At 41.7% G+C, this 23503-nt stretch overlaps 1 protein-coding gene across 1 annotated transcript in view; it reads right to left on the bottom strand.

Annotated features, from left to right (window-relative positions):
* The window catches only part of LOC139447596 (run domain Beclin-1-interacting and cysteine-rich domain-containing protein-like), a 74635-nt gene that overhangs the window by 22908 nt on the left and 28224 nt on the right, over positions 1-23503 (bottom strand). The window contains exons 4-8 of the mRNA XM_071229002.1: positions 18911-19017; positions 16353-16548; positions 10327-10944; positions 8540-8572; positions 455-567 (exon numbers count right to left, since the gene is read on the bottom strand). Coding sequence (XP_071085103.1) covers positions 455-567; positions 8540-8572; positions 10327-10944; positions 16353-16548; positions 18911-19017 — 1067 coding nt within the window. The remainder of the gene's footprint in view (positions 1-454; positions 568-8539; positions 8573-10326; positions 10945-16352; positions 16549-18910; positions 19018-23503) is intronic.

The following is a 23503-nucleotide window of genomic DNA, read 5'->3' on the forward strand; positions in this document are numbered from 1 at the left end:
TACCAGGATGCACGAATGTTTACCAGCCCCAGGATTGCAGGCTAGAGTTAAGTTGTAGCCCTGATTTTTGTCTTCTCAAGCAGGACTTGCTACAAACTCTGAGGACTAGTGAAAGAGTGAGTGAGTGAGTTGGGTTTAACGCCGCTTTTAACAATATTCCAGTTATATCACGGCGTGTCAGCTTAATGTGGAAGGAAAGCCCGAAGTGATGCAGGTCTCAGAGGTTTACCACTTCGGTGAAACCCCCAGACATGGGTATGGTGCTGATAAACCTAGAAACATAATCGGGGCAAACCAGGATTCAAACCCACAATCATAGGTTTCTGGCATGCCCAAGGGACGTAACTCTGCACAGTGAATTGCGGGGCCTTAGATGACTGGGCCACCCGTGCACCCGACTAGTGACAGAAGGCTTACACCAGTCTTAAGGAATGTCCAAGGCTGCCCCACTTACTTTGTCCAGGTTAGCACAAGTGTGGAAGTCCTGAGAGGAGAGGTAACTCATGAGAGACTGACCCTGAGCCGGAGGATGGAGGCGGCCATCAAACCTACCACCTGACGCTGATGCTGAAACACAGAAAATAGTGGAATCATCAACACAGGATTTAACCTAACGCAGCACCATCATCAAGGGATGAACATACAATCTGACACACAGCTCATACCAGTACTGTATGAGTGTGTTGTTAAACGCCCCACACTCTCCCACATAAACAGAAGTCCGAAGACAGGGTCAAATAAAACTGTGTCTATTTGTTGTTTAATGCCGCACTCAGCATTTTTCCAGCTATATGACGGCAGAATCTAAATAATCAAGTCTGGACCAGTCAATCCAGTGATTGACATCATGAGCATCAATCTATCAATTGGGATATGTCATCATGACATGCATGAACCAAGTCAGCGACAATCCAGTGATTGATGTCATGAGCATCAATCTACCCAACTGGAATACGATTACAACCATCAACCAAGTCAACGAGCCTGACCACCTGATCCCGTCAGTCGCCTCTTACGACAAGCATGGTTGCTGAAGACAAATTCTCACCCACATGTTGACTGCATTGCACAGGTAGCAGTGAGATTCAGGGATTCACAGCGAGATGTAATGTACAACACATGGTTACGTTTACATTGTACGATGACCGAGAAAAATAAGTACAAAAACTTCTTCCAGCAACTTATACATCTTCCTCACAAATTGCAAATTATCATCTGATATAATTACCATAGAGAAATTACAATATAATTCGGTTACTCAATACTTCTTTCATTCGTGAATATGTAACAGAAGTTCAGATGATATTTTCATGCCTTTAAATATTCCTAAAAAACTTAGATTACTTGCTAAATTAGTAATGTTTGTCAGTTTGACAGAGGAAAAGATTGCAGCTTTGTAATATGTTAATGAATCTACATTCCAGTAAGAGATCGTAGAGGTAGACCATTAGATGTTAGTAGTTGTAAGAGCGGTATATGAGTATGGTATCATTAGTACATTTCTGCATTACCAACAAGCATAGCAGGAGGAATCTACGTCCTAAGTCGGCCATGTACCTAAGACCATACAGACAGAGATTTGTTGTTTCTTTGTTTCTTGTTTCACGCCCCACTCAGCAATATTCCCGTTATATGACAGCAGTCTGTAAATAATTGAGTCTGGACAAGACAATCCAATGACTGACATCAAGATCATCGATCCATGCAATTGGGATATCATGACATGCATCAACCAAGTCAGCAACCCTGTCAGCCCGTTAGTCACCTCTTACGACAAGCATGGGTTGCTGAAGACCTATTCTACCTTGGTCTTCTATGAAGGGGGTATGATGTCGTAAGAGGCAAACCATAGGAATAACTTTCATATAGATTTATACATTTGTATATGGGATTCTCACTGATGAATGGTCAGTTAAAATTACAAAGGGTTTGCTGAAACGTTAAGTTTTTTTCAGTGAACACTGCTCGATGAGGAAATATTGAGGGGGTTGAGGTTGTGTGAAAGGAAACTCAAAGAAAGATATCTGTCGATCATCATGTAGAATGACAACCGGATGCCATTTTGTAATGGGGACAACAGCATCTTTATTTGCTCATTCGAAACGAAAGCCAAGACTTAAAAATTAACCTCAAAGTGCAGGAAAAGGCGTTTTAGGGGTGAGGAGTCAAAATTTCAGAGCCCCGAAAAGTTCGGCCACTTTGTGGACTTCACCATTTAGTTGTAGGTCAGTTAGTTAGGAGAAGGGCCAGTAACTTTTGAAAGGAGCAAGACCTGCTGGCTACATACATATTTGTTGCTAAATCTAACCCTGTTGACACAAGATGATATCACATTGTGCCATTGTTGAGAACAATACACTATGATACAATCCACAATTTCACACATAGTCTGACTTCAGTGAAGCTTCTCTTTGGAATTGACATGTAATACATTTGTAACAAGTTCTTACTTGAGTGAGTTTGCTTTTACGCAGCTTTTAGCACTATTCCAGCAATATCACAGCGGGGGACACCAGAAATGGGCTTCACACATCGTACCCATGTCGGGAATCGAACCCGGGTCTTCAGCGTGACGAGCAAACGCTGTAATCACTAGGCCACCCGACCGCCCTGTTCTTACTTGAAATGACAATGTATGTTATATATAGAGGCTAACTTATGTATTTCTATATTATTATATGGGTGTTTTCAAATTGACCTTGTTATATGTCCAAGGTCAGTCATATTGGCTAGAGGCAGGCCCTATTGCCATAACAAGCACCCTTATTGCTAAGAACATTGATAAAAGGACGTTGCTTACACAAATTTGTTGTTAATGAACGAGCGGTAGTGGACAAACTAAAATTTGTTTGATAACAATTACTGGGCTATCATATTCCCTTTCTTCACTTTTGTAATATACACAAGACAATATAGACAGTCATGTAACAGTTTGGTCTTAGTAGGGGGTGCGTACAAATTGGTCTTAAAGTTGGTCATAGGATCAATCTCATTAAAATCAGATGTAAGTTCTCGCTGCCGCTAAAAATAGATCTGAGGACATCCCATTTCAGGTCACGTCAGAACGACCGTTCGCGAACTTTGACCGGCCACTAAAATGACTAACAAGAAGTCGACATCAGTCAATTAGAAAGAAGCTTTCTTGAGCTTTACGGCACTCCTTTCAACCTAGTGACTTCCATTTAAGACTTCACTTGAAAAATATGTTGACACAGTTCTCGATTAAAATTTTGAAAACTGAACAAACAAAAAGTCTAATATATGGTTGAGATTGTGTGGCAGTGCTTCCCACGTACTGTGCAACGCCTCCTCCCTTCAAATGTTTATCCCACGGAAGCGAGAGATAGACGATAATTTTGACGGAATCAGTCGTAGGGGCCGTAACTGTCGGAATACCCTGTTTTAACGTTTTCAAGGTTGCATGATTAGAAAACACATTCCGACTGTCACTTTCATGATCTGGTAAGCGATGCTTTGATTGGTCGGATGAAAGGTCGCTCTGACGTGACCCGTAATGGGATGTCCTCAGATCTTTGTTTAGCAATCTAAGATCTGATTTCAATGAGATTGGTCATAGGATCTTATTGGAACAGGGCGCTTAATACGGCAAATACAGTATATGTTCCAAAGGCTTGGTACCTACACCTGTCACTCAATAAGGCGATGAGGTAGCCTACTGGATACAGTTGTTGGTTCTTTCTACTGAAGACCTGGGTGTAGTTACCTACACAAGTGCAATGAGTGAAGCCCATTTCTGGGGTCCTATGCTGTCATTTGACAGAAAAGTTGCTATAAAGTCACTTACACTGGACAGACAAAGCATTTAAACCGTATCTTTGTCTTTCTTTGTCTGTTGTTTAACGCCTCACTCAGAAATATCCAGCTATATGACAGCGGTCTGTAAATAATCGAGTCTGGACCAGACAATACAGTGATTGACATCATGAGCATTGATCCGTGCGATTGGGATCGATGACATGTATCAACCAAGTCAGCAAGCCTGACCACCCGATCCCGTTTGTCGCCTTTTACGACAAGCATAGTTGCCTTTTACGGCAAGCATGGGTTGCTGAAGACCTATTCTACCCCGGAATCTTTACGGGTCCGTTTAACTTCCATTAACCCCACCTAGCAGTGATTGAGAACATGGATGTACCGTAAGTCCCACCATAAAGGCACCTCAAGACTCATCCTGACACGAAGGAGCCTAAGCATTCTCTTTGATGCTCAATATCAATATGGGTGCGGGGTAGCCTTGTGGTTAATGCAATCGCTCTTCACGCCGACAACCCAGGTTCAAATCCCCACATGGGCATAACATTTGAAGACCAGAGCTCCAGATAAGTTTTGGGTGTTGTGGGTATTTTACCCATGCATTTTAAAATTATTGGGGATCAGTAATTCTATCTGGGTATTCAAATTTCTGTAACCCACGAGTTTTTACACAAGTTTAAGTTAAATATTTAACAAAACTTTTCATCCAGTCCCTGCAAACTGGTGTCGTGTGGGTTCGAGAGCTTTATAGTACTCACAAATACCACGATACTTCCACAAGAAAGTGTGATGGCAAATGATCATGATATAACTGTCATTGTGGAGTTTGGCAAGGTTGACAGAATGCCCGTTTATTATATCAAAATAAGTTGCTGATTTGCTAATCAAATATGCAGGGTTACTTCACAATATTTTGATGATACGCACAAGTTTTATTTTTGTAGCTTATCTGTAATGTTCGTTGCGTATTTGATACGCTTGGATTTTATTTTACTGCGTATTTCTGCATTTCTGATGCTTATTTTATGCAGATATGCAGCTTATCTGGAGCTCTGTGAAGACCATTTCTAGCGTCCCCAACTTGATATTGCTGGAATATTGCTGGAACATTGCTAAAAGAGACGTAAAATCATACTCACTTACATATATAAATATGAGCCATATCATCTCTTGAAACAATGAATAAATTATGAAAATAATATGAAAATCATTTTTTGGAGAATTGGTAGAATTTGTCAAATCATCAATTGTCAAAGACTGGATGCCCAATGATCACAATTCAGTGTTTCCATAGGGGCCACGGGTGTTACAAATGTGGGTTAACCACAACTGAAGCATCCACGTTTAGTATGATTAATTATCATCATCAACGCCAGATTCACATATGGGACAACTGAAGGTGACATTTAGCAGCTGTCAGCATCCTCTGTTCACAGCACCATAATCATAATTATCCTCTTGTTAAAGAAAATGCTTGCAGAAAGTGGCCTCAAATGCTCAAAGCATCCATTACATGTCTATACTGTGAATCACTCTTGACTTACCAGAAAAGCATTTGAATACAGTTGCGTATATCCCTCTTAAGCATGCAGACATGTTAACATAGCCAATCAAAATGCTGCTTGGCAAAGCAACTGCAAATGTAGCACTATATCTAGTAATAAGACCATCAAACTATGTCTATAATTATGTATCTAATACACCTAAATTTCACCAGGCTAAATCACACATCAGTGAGTACAGAGAAGCAATAAGGTATGCAGTATTCAGACTCAGTATTGAGGTAACTGGCCCTAAACATGAGTATTTAGCCTTGCCACCACGTGTGACAGTTCTCTGACAACAGCTGTTCTGCTCAGAGTGTTGTGTGGAAGGCAATTGTGAGATTAGGATTACACGACCATTATCAGATTGATCATCATGTCTCGGTGCAAGAAACATGCCTAGTGTCCTCTCGTCACCTTGCTACATGTTTTGACATTTACTTTAGAAGAATTGTCTTTGTCTGTTGAGATTGGAGATCAGATGTGAAGTCCCCCATTTTCCAAAGCAGTTACAAGGCAGTAAGTCACACTCCAATTTGCAGAGTGAGTAATTTTGAATACTTTGAACGTGTTGAAGTCTGTTATTGCAACAAGTAGATTACAGAAACAAAAAAGGTCAAAACCACACCTGCTTCAGCTCATATATATATACAGTGAGTGAGTGAGTTGGGTTAAACACCGCTTTTAACATTATTCCAGTTATATCACAGCGTGTCAGCTTAATGTGGGAGGAAAGCCAGAAGTGATGCAAGTCTCAGACGTTTACCACTTCGGTGAAACACACAAGCACAGGTATGTTGCTGACAAACCTAGAAACATAATCGGGGCGAACCGGGATTCAAACACACAATCATAGGTTTCTGGCATGCCAAAGGGACGCAACTCTGCACAGCGAATTGCGGCGCCTTAGACAACTGGGCCAATGCTTTCAGTTACTGGCTGCCTGGTCAAGATTTGATTATTTGGCCACCATGAGAAACCACCAGGCTACACAGACAGAATAGTATCTCAATATGGGCTGCCGGCTACACAGCTGTTTCTAAATGACCTCGTTACACTGGTAGTGATCCTGCTGCAATCAATATGGCAGACGTCCAACATATACACCATACAGACAGCAACATCAATTTGATCGTCGGTTGGTTAGCATTATTCCAGGTACAAGTCTGGACCAGACAATCCTGTGCCTGACATCGTGAGCATCGATCTACGCAATTGGGATACGATGACATGCATCAATTACTGACCCTGACCAACTGATCCCGTTAGTCGCCTCTAAAGACAAGCACAGTCGCCTTTCACAACACGCAGCAACATCAAGCTCATCATTTGAGTAAGTAAGTGAGTGAGTTTGTCAGTATTTCAGATCTGTCAGTGCCAGCTGAGTGTGGAAGGACATTTCAAACTGATGAAGATGAGACCTACTCCCTCTGTGACAACCATGATGACAAGCCAAGAGTCACCAGAAAAAGCTTGGAGTGCTGCATCCTCATCTTCCACCACCTGTATCCCATCACTGGATGCACTTGGCATCATTTTAATATAACATGCGGACACTTGGAGCCTGCAACATTTGGCGCTCATAATAAGCAACAAATGATAATGCATATAACAATGGGATGTGGGTTATGTCTGACCCTGTGTGGGACGTTTGAGTAATGTCTGACCCTTTGTGCGACGTGTGTGTAATGTCTGACCCTGTGTGAGACGTGTGTGTAATGTCTGACCCTGTGTGCGACGTGTGTGTTAGCATATGATAGTTACAAACATCTCTTATCAAAGCAGCCACCAAGTTGTCAGATCATCTACCAGCATGGTTGTACACAACTTAAATCATCTCCTCATCAGCCTAAGAAACTTAAGACAAACAAAGACATTCAGAATGACAGTGTTAGTAATAGGGCTGGGATAGATAACTCAGGTACTCGGGTGGGGTGGGTACTGAGAAGGACCCAGGTACCCACAGGACTACCCGGACCCGTGGTTGGTCATGTGATATATTGTTTGATGACAAAAATGATCTAGAACTATATGGTTACACTACAAGTCACTAATGTTCGCATTTCTTTCTGACTATGCACCCAGACTTTTATATGTTTGAATAAAGATAAAACTTCAGTCAACGTCAGTGTATGCATGACCAGATTGATTTATATGTGTATCTAAATACATCTTGTCAAGCACTACAGTCAGACTATTCCCAATCAGACATACTGTACCTATCTCTTGAGACCAACAGTGGGTACCTGGGTAGGGTCGGGTAATGGGTGGGTGGGCACCTGGGTAGTAAATTTGGACTCGTCCCAGCCCTAGTTAGTAATATATATATACACCAGAGCCAAGTTGAAATGACCTTTCACCTTAGTCCTACAGTCACACCGACATTATTAACACAGTACTACCAGCCTAACTACTTATCATGGATAGGAAAGAAGGCAGCGCTTGCTTCAGGCCTCGGGAAACATGGTCGAAGAGATTGTGAGAGTTATCAGATATTCTCTCACTGTATCTTATCCAAACACAACCCATCATAAAATATCTAATTTTTAAAAAGTCTCTAATACTGGCGTTAGTTTAATTTTCAGTCACTTTTCTTGCCACTTAAACAGTGTTATTTCACAGTGTATCCTACCAACCCAACAGCAGGGAAGTGGAATAAAAAAGGTTGCCAATTGGGCAATCATATTTTGGTCTCGCCCACCTCATATTTGACATTTACTGGTGGACGTTCTTGTGTGAATAAAATAATAAAAGAATAAAATCAGGGGTCACTTTTATAATATATACCATACTTTCTTGAGTGAGTGAGTGAGTATGGTTTTCCGCCGCTTTTAGCACTATTCCAGCAATATCACAGAGTACCCATGTCGGGAATCCCACTCAAGAATGTATGGTATATATTATGAAAGAGACGCCTGATTTTATTCTTTTATTATTTACAAGTCTTCGGCTACCCGACTGCCCCTACTTTCCTGAGTATAATTTAATTTTTTTTAATTTTTTTTTTCTCTCCATAAAACATACAACAATGAGTTTTAATGGGGTTGGGTTTTTTCCCCAATGCAAACTGAAGACAAGATATGTGTTAACCAAAACCTTCAATACAGATTCTAGACGTGTTAATGTCAACAGTTTGCCGCTAGGCCTGAACTAGTTCTCACACAAGCAGAGCATTAAAGTCTGGTGAGCAGAAAGCACCAGTTACAAGCACATCAACTTACTCTTCAACCTCCTCAATACATGAGGGAAAAGCTCTGAAATAAACAAACAGTGAATGACACACGATCAGCACAACTCAACGGCACCATTGGTTCAATGGCACATCAATGACACGTTAGCATTCAGTAAACAGTGTTTGAGGTGAGCATGTCAGTCAAAGAGTCCATGTTGAAGCTTGAACATTTAGGGAGTCACATGGTTCAAATATGACAAGGGCAACACACACAAATCCCAGGATGATCCCCACCTCCTAAGTGAGTGAGTTGGGTTTAACGCCGTTCATAACATTATTCCAGTTATATCGCGGCATGTCAGCTTTATGCGGGAGGAAAGCCAGAAGTGATGCAGGTCTTAGACCTTTACCATACGGGCACGGGTATGGTGCTGACAAACCTAGAAACATAATCGGGGCGAACCGGGATTCGAACCCACAATCATAAGTTTCTAGCGTGCCCAAGGGATGCCACTCTGCACAGCGAATCGCGGCGCCTTAGACGACTAGGCCACCCGTGCCCCCCAACCCCCTTTAGTTAGAACACTGTGTACATGCTGTCAGTGTCTGAAATAATTTTAAGACCTAAATTTAGTTACCTGACCGCATTCACACCTTATAGATATTGAAAAATTGCAAAGAATTAAGAGGCAAATCGCATCTATTGCATCTTGATTCAGTTGAAATAATGCAAAACATTACTTAACAATCCAGGAGGAGTTATAATAAAACTGAATACAGGCAGGTGGAGGAAAATTTTATGCAGCCTGACACAAAAGTTACCAGACACAGGCAGCTGAGCGGGCAGGCAGTTCTCTCGGACACTGCATTGTGTAAAGGTAGCCTATTAAGTTTTTTCACTTGATGTGCAAAGGAAAATATTTATTACTGGACATCTCTACAGACTATGGCCAAAGTTGCTGTTATCCACATTCTTTTTGTGGATGGTCTTTGAAATTAATTGAAAATGGGTTTATCGTCACTTTCAAGATCAATGTCTCATGTAGCGACATCCTTTAATGCCAGGCACAAGGCTGGACAACAGTCAGTACCATCCTTAAACGTCTTTTGGTATGTCGCCGCCAGAGGATTGTACCGCCAACCTTCCGCACTCCGGACCAATGCTCTGTCAACTAGACCACAGAGGCGGACCTTAAAATCACATCACAGGATGAAGAGTGAGTGAGTGAGTTGGGTTTAACGCCGCTTTTAACAGTATTCCAGTTATATCGCGGCGTGTCAGCTTAATGTGGGAGGAAAGCCCAAAGTGATGCAGGTCTCAGACATTTACCACTTCGGTGAAACCCACGAGCACAGGTATGGTGCTGACAAACCTTGAAACATAATTGGGGCGAACCGGGATTCGAACCCACAATCAAATGTTTCTGGCGTGCCTAAGGGACGCACTTCTACACAGCGAATCGCGGCGCCTTAGATGATTGGGCCACCCGTGACACCCCCCCTCAGGATGAGAGGGCTTCAGAAGTGTTCATGTATCATTAACCAGTGACAATGTGATGAACTAGGGCAAGATCTAACTATGTCCCTCTCATTTTGTATGTTTGTTGTTTAACGCTGCAATATTACAATCCAGTGATTGACATCATAAGCAGGACCTATGCAATTGGGAAACAATGACTTGAATCAACCAAGTCAGCGAACCTGACCACCCAATCCTGTTAGCCGCCTCTTATGACAAGCATGGGTTTCTGAAGACCAGTTGTAACACGGATCTTCACATGGCACAATTACCCAGATCTTAAAAGGGTTTATCTCCCTCTGAACCTGACAACTCACCATAACCGGTATACTGTGTTTTCTCTTGCTGAGGTAGCGTAGATGACAGCGAAGACGGATCCACTAACGTAGAATCTGATTGGCTGCCACTGTTGTCATTAGCAATAGCATTAGTAAACACCATTGGATGATTATTAGTTCCATGTTTGATGCCACTCATATCTGACCTTGACCTTTTGTGACCTAGTTTGGTTGAATCTTTTTTCGGCCTCTTGTCTCCCTCGTCTTTATTGGAAGCATTTCTTCCACCTTTTGTGTGTCCATTTTTCCGGCTTGGAATGTAAATATCACTGAGAGTTTGGCTGTTGCCATTGACAACTGTCCTTTTCACGATGTCATCGCCATGAGACTTGCACCGTCGAGCACTGGTCTTCCCAGTGCCGTCCATGGAGTCGTATATGGGCAGTGTTCCACTGTCAAAGAATACAGGCGACATGAGAGATCCCCTGTTCATTGGGAAGTCAACATTCAACAGAGGATCGCTGTGTATTCTGTCATAGAAGCTGAATCCGGGGGTAGGTGGCGTTGACGACAAGGGAGGTGACTCTGCGCCTGATTTCCTCAGCACAGAACGTAAAGCCTCTTTTGCTGTTGTTCTTGTATCATCAGGGCTTGAACCTGGAACAAGATTATTCTATCAACATCTATTTCAATAAAGGTGATTCTTATTATGGCAGGTTTAGATCCTTGTTCCAACGATTGCATTGTTCAATATGCAAAAGGCAGAGCGAAAAATGTTGTCAGGACTAATATTGTGATATCAAGCTGTAGGAAACAAAAAATGGTCTGAAAATAAACTCAACCAATCAACGTATTAAACTGATAACATTATAAATCAGCTTTCTATACCGAATATTGTGTGTGAGTATGGTTTTACGCCACTTTTAGCAATATTCCAGCTATATCACAGTGGGGGACACCAGGAATGGGCTTCATACATTGTACCCATGTCACAAATCGAACCAGGGTCTTCGGTGTGACGAGCAAACGCTTTAACCACTAGGCTACCCAACCGTCCCTTATGATTGTTAGATGCAGACAGCATATTTTCAGGCAAACACAGTTCTTCAATTCTTAAATAACCCATAAATGAACCTCAAAGAAACAAAGAAACCATATTAATCTGTTCCTGGGCAATTATAATTCAATGTATTCACTGTTTATATGAAGGCAACTAGATAAAAGCCATTATATACTTCACATGGTCTCTCAAAGCATCTTACATACAATAACACTTCAATCAAACATTAGGGGCAGTAGGGTGACCTTGTGATTGAATCGTGGGCCTGGGTTCAATTCTCCACCTGAGTACAATGAGGCCCATTTCTGGCTTGTTAAAACCAGTCACTCACTCACAAATCACTCAAGTACAGCTGGCCAGACATGTACAGCCCCTGATTAGTGAATATTGCTGACTTCACTGGCCATGCCACAAGTAATCACTAGCCATGCCACAAGTAATCACTAGCCATGCCATAAGCAGTCACTAGCCATGCACAAGCAATCACTGGCCATGCCACAAGTATTCACTGGCCATGCCACAAGTAATCACTAGCCATGCACAAGTAATCACTAGCCATGGGCCATCAAGCAGTCACTGGCCATGCCACAAGCAATGACTAGCCATGCACAAGCAATCACTAGCCATGCACAAGCAATCACTAGCCATGTCCAAGTAATCACTAGCCATGCACAGGCAATCACTAGCCATGCACAAGCAATCACTAGCCATGCACAAGCAATCACTAGCCATGCACAAGTAATCACTAGCCATGCACAAGCAATCACTAGCCATGCCACAAGTAATCACTAGCCATGCCACAAGTAATCACTAGCCATGCCATAAGCAGTCACTAGCCATGCACAAGCAATCACTGGCCATGCCACAAGTAATCACTAGCCATGCACAAGCAATCACTAGCCATGCACAAGCAATCACTAGCCATGCACAAGCAATCACTAGCCATGCACAAGCAATCACTAGCCATGGGCCACCAAGCACAAGAAGCACATGACCGTTGATGTGACACCACTGTACACTGATCCATCTCGCCTTCACACATCTTCACACCAATCACTTCAACATACAGGTAATCCTCATCAGCTAGATCATCACAACCCTCCTCCCTCTGTCTCGACCACTCCCGGGGACAGCCAGTAGCATCTCATCTCACCACAGCATCCAGCAGTCCAGCACCTCCGACGTCCATCAACACTACTCCTTCGGAGTCAAGGGGAACACAACTCCAACAAACGACTGACCCAAACCCAAGGACAGCGGTTCAAGTGACCAGTTTCCTTCATGCAAGAACTACCACCAGCAGTGTTACTGCCGGCCTATGTTTCTCCAGTGGTGACAGATGGTCAGGCTGAATAATAGTTCCTGATGAATATCTGTCTCACAATACTCTATTATGATCTAGCAATATAACTGTCTGTTCTCTGAAATGTGTTGTCGGGACAGAACATGATTTGGTTCACAATGAGCTTTCAATTGAGTAATTCATTAGTCATTGATATGTACTTGTGACACAAATTGTTGTGCAATTCTGACAAATCTATGAAACAAGGATCTGATAGTTCTGACAAAGATGAAGAATTTCAGTTTCCAGTTTGAAATTTACTTAGAATTATCTTTAGTCCCAGGCTAAATATATTTCACAGTCTTGTCTTTGGTTTGGCTTGTAATTTAATGCCACACTCTGCAATATTCCAGCTATATGACGGCGGTCTGTAAATATTCGCGTCTCGACCAGACAATCCAGTGAGTGACATCATGAGCATCGATACACACAATTGGGATCGATGACATGCATCAACCAAGTAAGTGAGCCTGACCATCCGATCCCGTTGGTCGCCTCTAACGACAAGCATAGTCGCTTTTTACTGCAAGAATGGTTTGCTGAAGACCTATTCTACCTTGGATCTTCGAAGGTCTACAGTCGTGTCCTAATTGTAAATACTTGTATGTATGTATTCTATCCCTGTAGTGTACAATGATTACCCTTCCATAATGAGAAACACATGATCAAAAGTTACAGCATCGTCTACTTTTGTATCCCTAATTGGTACAGTGATCCCTCGCTACAATGCTACCTTCGGGGTACAAACAAGAAAGAAGTTTGTTAATTAATGAAATATTACATATTTCTAACTGATTTTAACTTCAATGTTTTAAAAACTAAGATTGAGTTCCAGTGACAATTGCAATTCCCCCCCCCCCCCCCCCCCCCATCTCCCATGTTACCAGTGAAGTAGATCACCATGAACACCTTTGAATAAAAATTTGATTGAGGAGTTATAAGAAGAACTATCAAAAGGACCAAAAATTGTTGATATAAAAACAATATCATTTAAGAAAATCAATAAATTAATAATTTCCATCTAGCCTTAACAGATATGGTAAAGAATTTATAAATTAAAACTATCACAAAGCACAGATACTTATGATGATCTACATGTGTGGAAACAATTTTTGAAAATATATTAGCTATACAAAACCAGTCATCAAAATTTCTAAATTCCATCATGTTTCCAAGAAAACAGCAAAAGACAAAACTTTCAGAATGTTATAAAAGATAAAAAAACAATCATAGTGGTTAATGTAGCAAGTTTGCTTAAGCTAGAATACATAATATTGTAAACATGGATCGTACAAAAACTCTACCCAAAATTTAAGTTTCACCATGTTCACCATGATTCCATGGAAACGGCAAAAATAAAAAAATTCAGAATCTTCAAACTAGCAAAAGGCACAAGTACTCATTGTGGTTAATGTGTGTAGAAAGTTTGGTGAAACTAGGGTGCATAGTTAAAAAGATATAGGCCGTACAAAACACCCACCCTAAAAGTTTAAGTTTCTTAATATTTCCATGGAAACGGCAAAAATTAAAAAGTTCGGAATCTTCAAACTAGCAAAAGGCATGAGTACTCATTGTGGTAAATGTGTGTAGCAAGTGAAGCTAGGGTGCATGGTTAAAAAGTTATGGGCCGTACAAAAGCTCGGACGGAAGGACGGACGAACGGAACGCTATACACCCCCGATTTACATGGGCGTGCTGACAATTAATTTACATCCCAAGTTAGTGCTGAAACTAACGACAGTATATCACCATGTTTACAACTGCATCCATATGGACTGGAGTAACCAGGAGACAGGTGGAAAGGTTTCAAGTCCTTTTTTCACTGTCACGACAGCTTGCAGTGTGTGGGGGAAATAAAAATCTATACTATGGTTGACTGGGCTATTAGTCAAGGTTCAATACACTGGCTGCCCCACTTACATCAAAGCTAGAGAAACACAGATGGTTGTTTAATGCTGCAGTCAGCAATATTCCAGCTATAACATGGGGGCCTGTACACATAACCTGGACTCTGAACCAGTGATTGATGTCATGAGCACCGACCCACACCATCAAGTATGACGTTTTGTTTGTTTGTTTGTTGTTTAACATCGCACTCAGCAATATTCCAGCTAAATGGCGGCCGTCTGTAAATAATCGAGTCTGGACCAGACAATCCAGTGATTGATAGCATGACCATTGATCCATGCAATTGGAATACGATGACACGCATCAACCAAGTCAGCGAGCCTGACCACCCGATCCCTTTAGTCGCCTCTTACGCCAAGCATAGTCGCCTTTTACAGCAAGCATGGGTTGCTGGAGACCTATTCTACCCCGGATCTTCACGGGTCCCAACTTGAGCCATTAAATCACCTCTTCAGCAACCCATACTTGCTATATGACGGCGGTCTGTAAATAATCCAGACTGGACCAGACAATCCAGTGATTGACATCATGAGCATCAATCCATGCAATTGGGACCGATGACATGAATCAACCAAGTCAGCGCTAAACCTTACAGCATGTACTTGTGAACATATTCTTGTCTCTGGTAAAATGTCCGGGTGTAATGATTTGACCCTCAGTGACCTTGAACTTGAGCAGAAGTCAGTCATAATCACCCTGATTGCACTGTGAACCCTGTAACGTCAGTTCCCGTAGCAAATAGTTTGTAAAACACAACGTGCATAAAGGGACAGAATGTTGACGGTTCTGATGTTATTAAATCATGCATGAAAACATTTATAAGTGTGACATCACGACTTTAGTTCATGCACGGTTCAATTCTCAAACCAAACAATAGAACTCCGTACAGTGAAGCCGACAATGTAAGTGCTGCGCAGAGTAAACAGGCTTCAGTCAATTTTTAGAGGAAATTTAAGAGAAGGATTGTGTGTTTTTCTACGGATGAGTCACACAATGCCAATTAGAAGCCAGTGTTTATCAAAGCCAAGATTACAACATAAATGTGCCATGGTCGTATTAAACCAATCACTCTCCTTCCTAGAATTCTGTACGGCCAGACTGATACCTCTGTCAAATCGTCACAACTTATGCAGTCCATGCATGTGTTTTCCATCTGTTTCATTCTGGACAAGTATACACTTCAGATAAACATATGTCATGATATGTGAAACGTGTAACGTAAAACTTCTATTTCCATTTACATATTTATCCTTCACAAGCTGTCACTGAATTCCCACAGAGAGCTCGATATGTGGTCACTTTGATATGTACAGCTATAGTGTAATGCACCCCAATGTCGTAGTAGGAAATCCATATAATTATGCAAAACAATATGTAAAGCACACCAAAATGCTTGCATTTGGCCTGCCTGTTCTTATTTCAGAATAAGTGCATTTGTTTACAAACAAGAGAAAAGTCTAGTCACATGATAAGCTTATAGCTGCAGTGTGGCCACTGGAGCAGAAAATTCTGTCGTGGAAAAAGGCAAGCAGAGCCGAGTAAGCTTAGGGGTTATCGACTATTGTTTACAAACAATTCGTTGACATGTTGTCCCTTAAGACACTTACCAATGTGTATGGGCACAGCATGTTCATCAGAGGTGCTCAATTCAGACAGTCTAATCACTCTGATCGACAATTACCGATGTGTATGAGGATAGCGTGTTCATCAGAGGTGCTCAATTCAGACACTCTAATCACTCTGACAGACACTTACCTATGTGTATGGGCACAGCGTGTTCATCAGAGGTGCTCAGAACACTCTCCTTCCCTGGGGATGCGAAGGGTGAGGGCGAGGCCGGCCCAAGCATGCTGTTCCTATCTCTGTTCTTCATCTCGTCAGTGAGAGCAGCCTGGTTGATGGGCAAGGAGGCACTACGCGCGTGAGATCTTGTGCGATGTCTTGCACTCAACTGAAACAGAAATATGTGTCTTGTGGATACATTGACGACAGTCCTGCACAGGTTCTGACAGTCACTAACATTCATGATAGATCCACACTGCTTAACTTGTTAAGATGGAGATGTGAGTGAGTGAGTGAGTGTGGTTTTACGCCACTTTTAGCAATATTCCAGCTATATCACAGCAGGGGACACCAGAAATGGGCTTCACACATTGTACCCATGTCAGGAATCAAACCCGGGTCTTCGGCGTGACGAGCAAACGCTTTAACCACTAGGCTACCCGAACACCCCTAAGATGGAGATGTAATTTTCAGTAGACTTTCACTTCAGACTCGTGGCTGGTGGTTAATGATTAAGATGGAGATGTAATCATTAGCCACTAGCCACAAGTCTGAAGTGAAAGTCTACCGAAAATTATTCAAGTCTAGTTACCGTATTTCCTTGAGTATAGTGCACACTTTTATAAAAAAAAACACAGTTGTGTAGAAGGGGGTTTGCATTATACACGCCATAATGAGTTTTGATGTTTCCCCCCTCCCCCAACACAAAGACATTACCGTGAGAACGTAACACCGGAAATACGTCAACAAATCTGTAAAGGACTAAGCAATGGGCTCAAGAGACTTTACCATAGGGGAACATAAAGAATGGATTCAAGGCACCTTAACATTGAGAAACTTCTGGAGTTCAAGGCTCTTTACCATTGGGGAAATCCAAGAATGGGATCAAGGTACTTTACCATTGATGGAACACCAAGAATGGGATCAAGGCACTTTACCATTGGGGAACACCAAGAATGGGATCAAGGCACTTTACCATTGGGGAACACCAAGAATGGGATCAAGGCACTTTACCATTGATGGAACACCAAGAATGGGATCAAGGCACTTTACCATTGATGGAACACCAAGAATGGGATCAAGGCACTTTACCATTGGGGAACACCAAGAATGGGATCAAGGCACTTTACCATTGATGGAACACCAAGAATGGGATCAAGGCACTTTACCATTGATGGAACACCAAGAATGGGATCAAGGCACTTTACCATTGATGGAACACCAAGAATGGGATCAAGGCACTTTACCATTGATGGAACACCAAGAATGGGATCAAGGCACTTTACCATTGGGGAACACCAAGAATGGGATCAAGGCACTTTACCATTGATGGAACACCAAGAATGGGATCAAGGCACCTTAACATTGGGGAACACCAAGAATGGGATCAAGGCACTTTACCATTGATGGAACACCAAGAATGGGATCAAGGCACTTTACCATTGATGGAACACCAAGAATGGGATCAAGGCACTTTACCATTGATGGAACACCAAGAATGGGATCAAGGCACTTTACCATTGGGGAACACCAAGAATGGGATCAAGGCACTTTACCATTGATGGAACACCAAGAATGGGATCAAGGCACTTTACCATTGATGGAACACCAAGAATGGGATCAAGGCACTTTACCATTGGGGAACACCAAGAATGGGATCAAGGCACTTTACCATTGATGGAACACCAAGAATGGGATCAAGGCACTTTACCATTGATGGAACACCAAGAATGGGATCAAGGCACTTTACCATTGATGGAACACCAAGAATGGGATCAAGGCACTTTACCATTGATGGAACACCAAGAATGGGATCAAGGCACTTTACCATTGGGGAACACCAAGAATGGGATCAAGGCACTTTACCATTGATGGAACACCAAGAATGGGATCAAGGCACCTTAACATTGGGGAACACCAAGAATGGGATCAAGGCACTTTACCATTGATGGAACACCAAGAATGGGATCAAGGCACTTTACCATTGGGGAACACCAATAATGGATTCAAGGCACTTTACCATTGGGGAACACCAATAATGGATTCAAGGCACTTTACCATTGGGGAACACCAAGAATGGGACCAAGGTTGGTTGGTTGGTTTGTTGTTTTACGCCGCACTCAGCAATATTCCAGCTATATGATGGCGGTCTGTAAATAATCCAGTCTGGACCAGACAATTCAGTGATTAATGTCATGCGCATCGATCCACGCCATTGGGATCGATGACATGCATCAACCAAGTCAGCGAGCCCGACCACCCGATCCCGTAAGTCACCTTTTACGACAAGCATAGTCACTTTTTACGGCAAGCATGGGTTGATGAAGACCTATTCTACCCCGGAATCTTCATGGGTCTATGGGACCAAGGAACCATTGGGGAAGGGAACCAGGGTTCACTGCCTTGTGCTTGAACAACTTAACCACTGGGCTAACCAACAGTCACTAACACAGGAGTAGGGGTGGGATAGTGGTGGAGTGTTGACACACCACTAGAAGAGTCCTGAAGGAGACCGGAGGATGACCACTCACCAGACTGGGCTCTATTTCAGCAAGGAGTGCCACCTTATTGAGCTCCACAGCCTTGAGGCAGATGATGGTGGCCTGGAAGTAGGCGGGGGAACACAGGAAGGCATCGGCTGAAACACAAACACGAAATGTTAGCTGACACACATAAAGACTGTTGATTTAAGTGACAAACTTGCTGTTCCAGCTCACGCAGTCAGATGAACTTCATGCTCAGCTGATATCAAGCTGTAGGAAACAAAGAATGGTCTGAAAATAAACTCAACCAATCAACATATTAAACTGATAACATCACAAATCAGCTTTCTATACCGAATTTAGTGAGTAAGTTTGGTTTTACGCCGCTTTTAGCCGGGGACACCAGAAATGGGCCTCACACATTGTACCCATGTCAGGATTCGTACCTGGGTCTTTGGCGTGACGAGGGAACGCTTTTTACCACTAGGCTACCCGACAGACCCGTACAGAATATAAGTCATCTTGAGTATCTGCCAAAACATATTCCAATAGGCAAAAAAGTCAAAACAGCTGTGAAAACAATACGACGGATCACTGAACAATAGTGACATGTTTAGAAACATAGAACTTACTTTTTCAAGAAAGAGGTGTTGGATTTCAGTTCATATGAAACTTGGTAAGCAGGCGTTCTGTCTAAGTTAAGTTTTTGCAAAACAATTTCACATAAGCTCATCTGTAAAACTTGGGGCAAAATTTGCTGTGGCCCACAAAACGCCAATGTAATTTCAAAAGTGCTGCTGTAGACATATGTCATGCCATGGAGATTTTAAGGCACTTCAGTCAATCAGTGACTTGGAGAAAGGAAATGAACCTATTCACATCACTGACAGAACTTAGGAAGATTCTATGGTTCTTCAACAGATTTCATGTTCAATTTCTCCATCGTCTGATAATTTTCACCTTATCAGGCAGACACTCTTCTCTTAGTATTCTAACCAATCAACACTTAGCAGACTCTGCGAACTGTGTAACCTGAAGTTTGGACAGATTTTACAACCTACAATGTACATAGATGACATCTTTATCCTTTACCAAGAATCAGTGCATCACCATTACCGTATTCGAAGTAATAAGTGCCCAGGGCGCTCTCAAAATTAGAAATAGGGGGCTCTTACTAGAATTTTATTTTGGTGAAAAAAACTGAGTTGAACGATAAATATTGTTATTTATGCGGAAATATTTATGTACAGATATATTTTTCCATAATTCAATTACCCATAATTAAGGGTGCATATATCACATGAGTGCTTATTTTACGCGAATAAATACGTCTTGTGTACATTGATCAATCGGAAGGGGTGCTAATTGGGATTGTTCACTAGACAATATCTTAGCAAATGTCACTGTGGGCACTTTAATTAGAGCGGGGCGCTTATTACGTTGAATACGGTATTTGTCAGGGGTAGATGTCAGAACAAATTCCTATGTAGCCTGCAGGGTTTGCTCCTTTCAAAAGTTAGTGGCCCTTGTGCAAACTAACTGGCCTACAACTAAATGTTGAAGGCCACGACTGAGTTACCCAGGGGGCTCCGAAAATTTTAGAACTCAGAGCATTTTACCCATGCATTTTAAAACCATTGGGTAGTAGTATTTCTATCTGGGTATTCCAATTTCTGTTACCCACTAGTTTTCACACATGTGGGTATTTAAGTTAAATATTTAAAAACACTATTCATCTAGTCCCTGCAAACTGGTGTCGTGTGGGTTCGAGAGCTTTATAGGACTCAAAAATACCCAATACTTCCACAAGAAAGTGTGATGGCAAATGAACATGATGTAACTGTCATCGTGGAGTTTGGCAAGGTTGACGGAATGCCCGTTTATAATTTCAAAATAAGTTACTGATTTGCTAATCGAATATGCGGGGTTACTTTACAATATTTTGATGATACGCACAAGTTTTATTTTTGTAGCGTTTCTGTAATGTTCGTTGCGTATTTGATACGCTTGGATTTTATTTTACTGCGTATTTCTGCATTTCTGATGCTGATTTCATGCAGGTACGCAGCTTATCTGGAGCTCTGGAACTAAAACGTCTTATCCTGCACTCGGAGATTGAATGTTGGCTTCCATTTGCCTCATTTCGTGGCAATTTATGAGCAAATAAAGATGTTCTTGTCATTCTACCAAGATGATCTTTGAGTTAACCATTCACACGACGTCATCCCCACTTAATACTTTCTCACTGAAATTTCACGATACATGAGCAGTGTCCAATTTGAAAAATTTAACATACATGGAAAGGGTGAAATACCAGCCAGCCGAGCTAACTACTTTACGTTTGAGCAAGCCTTTCATAATTATAACTGGCCATGGGCCAATAGACCCTTGCTAGTATGTCATAGTGAGGCCACACAGCAATTCAAAATATCAACACTCCGCAAACCTCAGACTTTTAACATTTCTCGACTCTTGATGTTATATTAGATGTCCAAAGACTCTCAGGTGAGATTCTCTACATCAGGGAGGCCTGTGAATAATCAAATCTGGGTCAGGAAAACCAGTGGTGGATATCATGAACACAATTGTACCCATCAGGGTATGTTATCTCAGACTGACCATGAACACCTCTTACAAGCTAGGGGCCTATTCTAACGGGTCACAAATTATTTGACAATGGTAGTGTACAACACAATACAGTTAATTATTAAAACAACTAATGACATCGGAGATATTCTGAAACAGTGTGACAAAACATGACACCAGCAAGAAGGAGACAATACTACCGGACCACTTGACTTGGGAAGTATCTGATAAGGACTTTAGTGTCGTGAGGAAATTTGAAACGTTAATCCTAATTTTGACAGATCAGTTTATCATTGACAAATACACAGTGACTTGCTCTAGACGAGTATTAAACCCAGTGAAATATTAGGATGCAGATCAAAATTTGTGGAAAACAACTTGCATGTGGATATTTGTTTGTTTGTTTGTTGTTTTATACCACACTGAGCAATATTCCAGCTATATGTCTGTAAATAATCGAGTCTGGACCAGACAATCCAGTGATTGACATCATGAGCATTGACCCATGTAATTGGGATCGATGACATGCATCAACCAAGTCAGCAAGTCTGACCAACCGATCCCGTCAGTCGCCTCTTACAACAAGCATAGTCACCTTTTATGGCAAGCATGAGTTGCTGAAGACCTATTCTACCCCGGACCCACGGGTCCTATCAGTGTCATGTACAAAGATTGCTTGAAGTCAGCAGTGTCGATCTGACAGCAGAGAAGGAGAAACTGTCCCAAGTACAAATCATGACACAACCACTTGACCCCTGTGTCATTCAGTGTACACAAAGGTCATGTCTCTTGTCAGTGTGGCTGGTGACGGAAGTTTGACCCAGTTGGCTTGACCCAGTTGGCTTGACCCAGTTGGCCGGACCACATGACACAAGCACATGTTTTACAGCTTTGGTGCTGGAATGGAATGTACGTTTCATGGGAACACGTATAGGTGAGAGGCCATGTGTGACAGTCTGTATCCAGTCACACAGCCGGACTTCCCCTGCTCTTTGCCCTGACTCATAATCACAGGGACCATGACAATCCAGAAAACGTACAACTTTATGGATAACTTCTTTCAGTGGCATTTAGAAGTTGGTTTGATGTTGTTCCACTGGATGTTGTGATTGGGGTGGGTTTGGGTGTGGTCTATTGCTTGATAAAGGTGTTAGGATCTACACCGAAACGTCGCACTAATTGTGATAAAGAAGTTGTTCATCCATAGAACTCGTCTTACTTCAACTTTATGGATAACAACTTTTGGTTTATTGCACTCCAGCTTGATCACGATGTAAGAATCTACACCGAAACGTCGCTTTGGCAATAAATCAGAAGCTGTTGTCCATAAAGTAACAAGTTTTCTTAATTACTCACCAACTTCTAGAATGCCAATCAAACAGTCACAGCAATCAAAGTACCGGGTATAACATATTTTATCATATTATTCTACAGACACTAAGACTGGAATCTGCATCTTTCTAAATTCATTGGTGATCCCTGATTGGCTCTAATGTCGGCAAACCAAGGCAATTACCTATTTCTAACATCAGATTTTTTAAAAAAAAGGTTTTAGAATCCGCACACCTAAAAAAAAAAAACTATAAAAAACTGTTTTTTTACTCCACAAACCAGAAAAAGTGAAATGTCATAAAGAACTCATTTTCTGTTGCCATTAATAAAAATAAATTCTTTAAAATACTATTACTAAAACCTGTCAAAACTTTCTTTAAAACCTATTTTTCCAATCTACTTGACATTTTAAGAAAAACAATCCGAGTAAATACAATATCAAGGTAATTTGACTAATATCCTAGTCTCTCTTTACACAGGATCAGGTTCTTACAGGAACCACTGACTGTATAACAAGTACATAGACAAAAGATTGCTGCATCTCTATTGATGTTAAAATACAGACATGAAGTCACCTAACCATACCATTCCTGGTACATAGTGTTCCAAATTAGAACCAAAGTTAGGGCTTGTATTATTTCAATGTTAAAGTTACGTCACATATAATGGAGGTCCGTGGAAATACAACAGAAAAACCTCCAAGATCCTTAGACAGGATCGAAC

This window comes from Haliotis cracherodii, unplaced genomic scaffold (genome assembly GCF_022045235.1).
Source record: "Haliotis cracherodii isolate W230 unplaced genomic scaffold, xgHalCrac1.p SCAF_7, whole genome shotgun sequence".
In the NCBI taxonomy this organism is placed as follows: Eukaryota; Metazoa; Mollusca; class Gastropoda; order Lepetellida; family Haliotidae; genus Haliotis; species Haliotis cracherodii.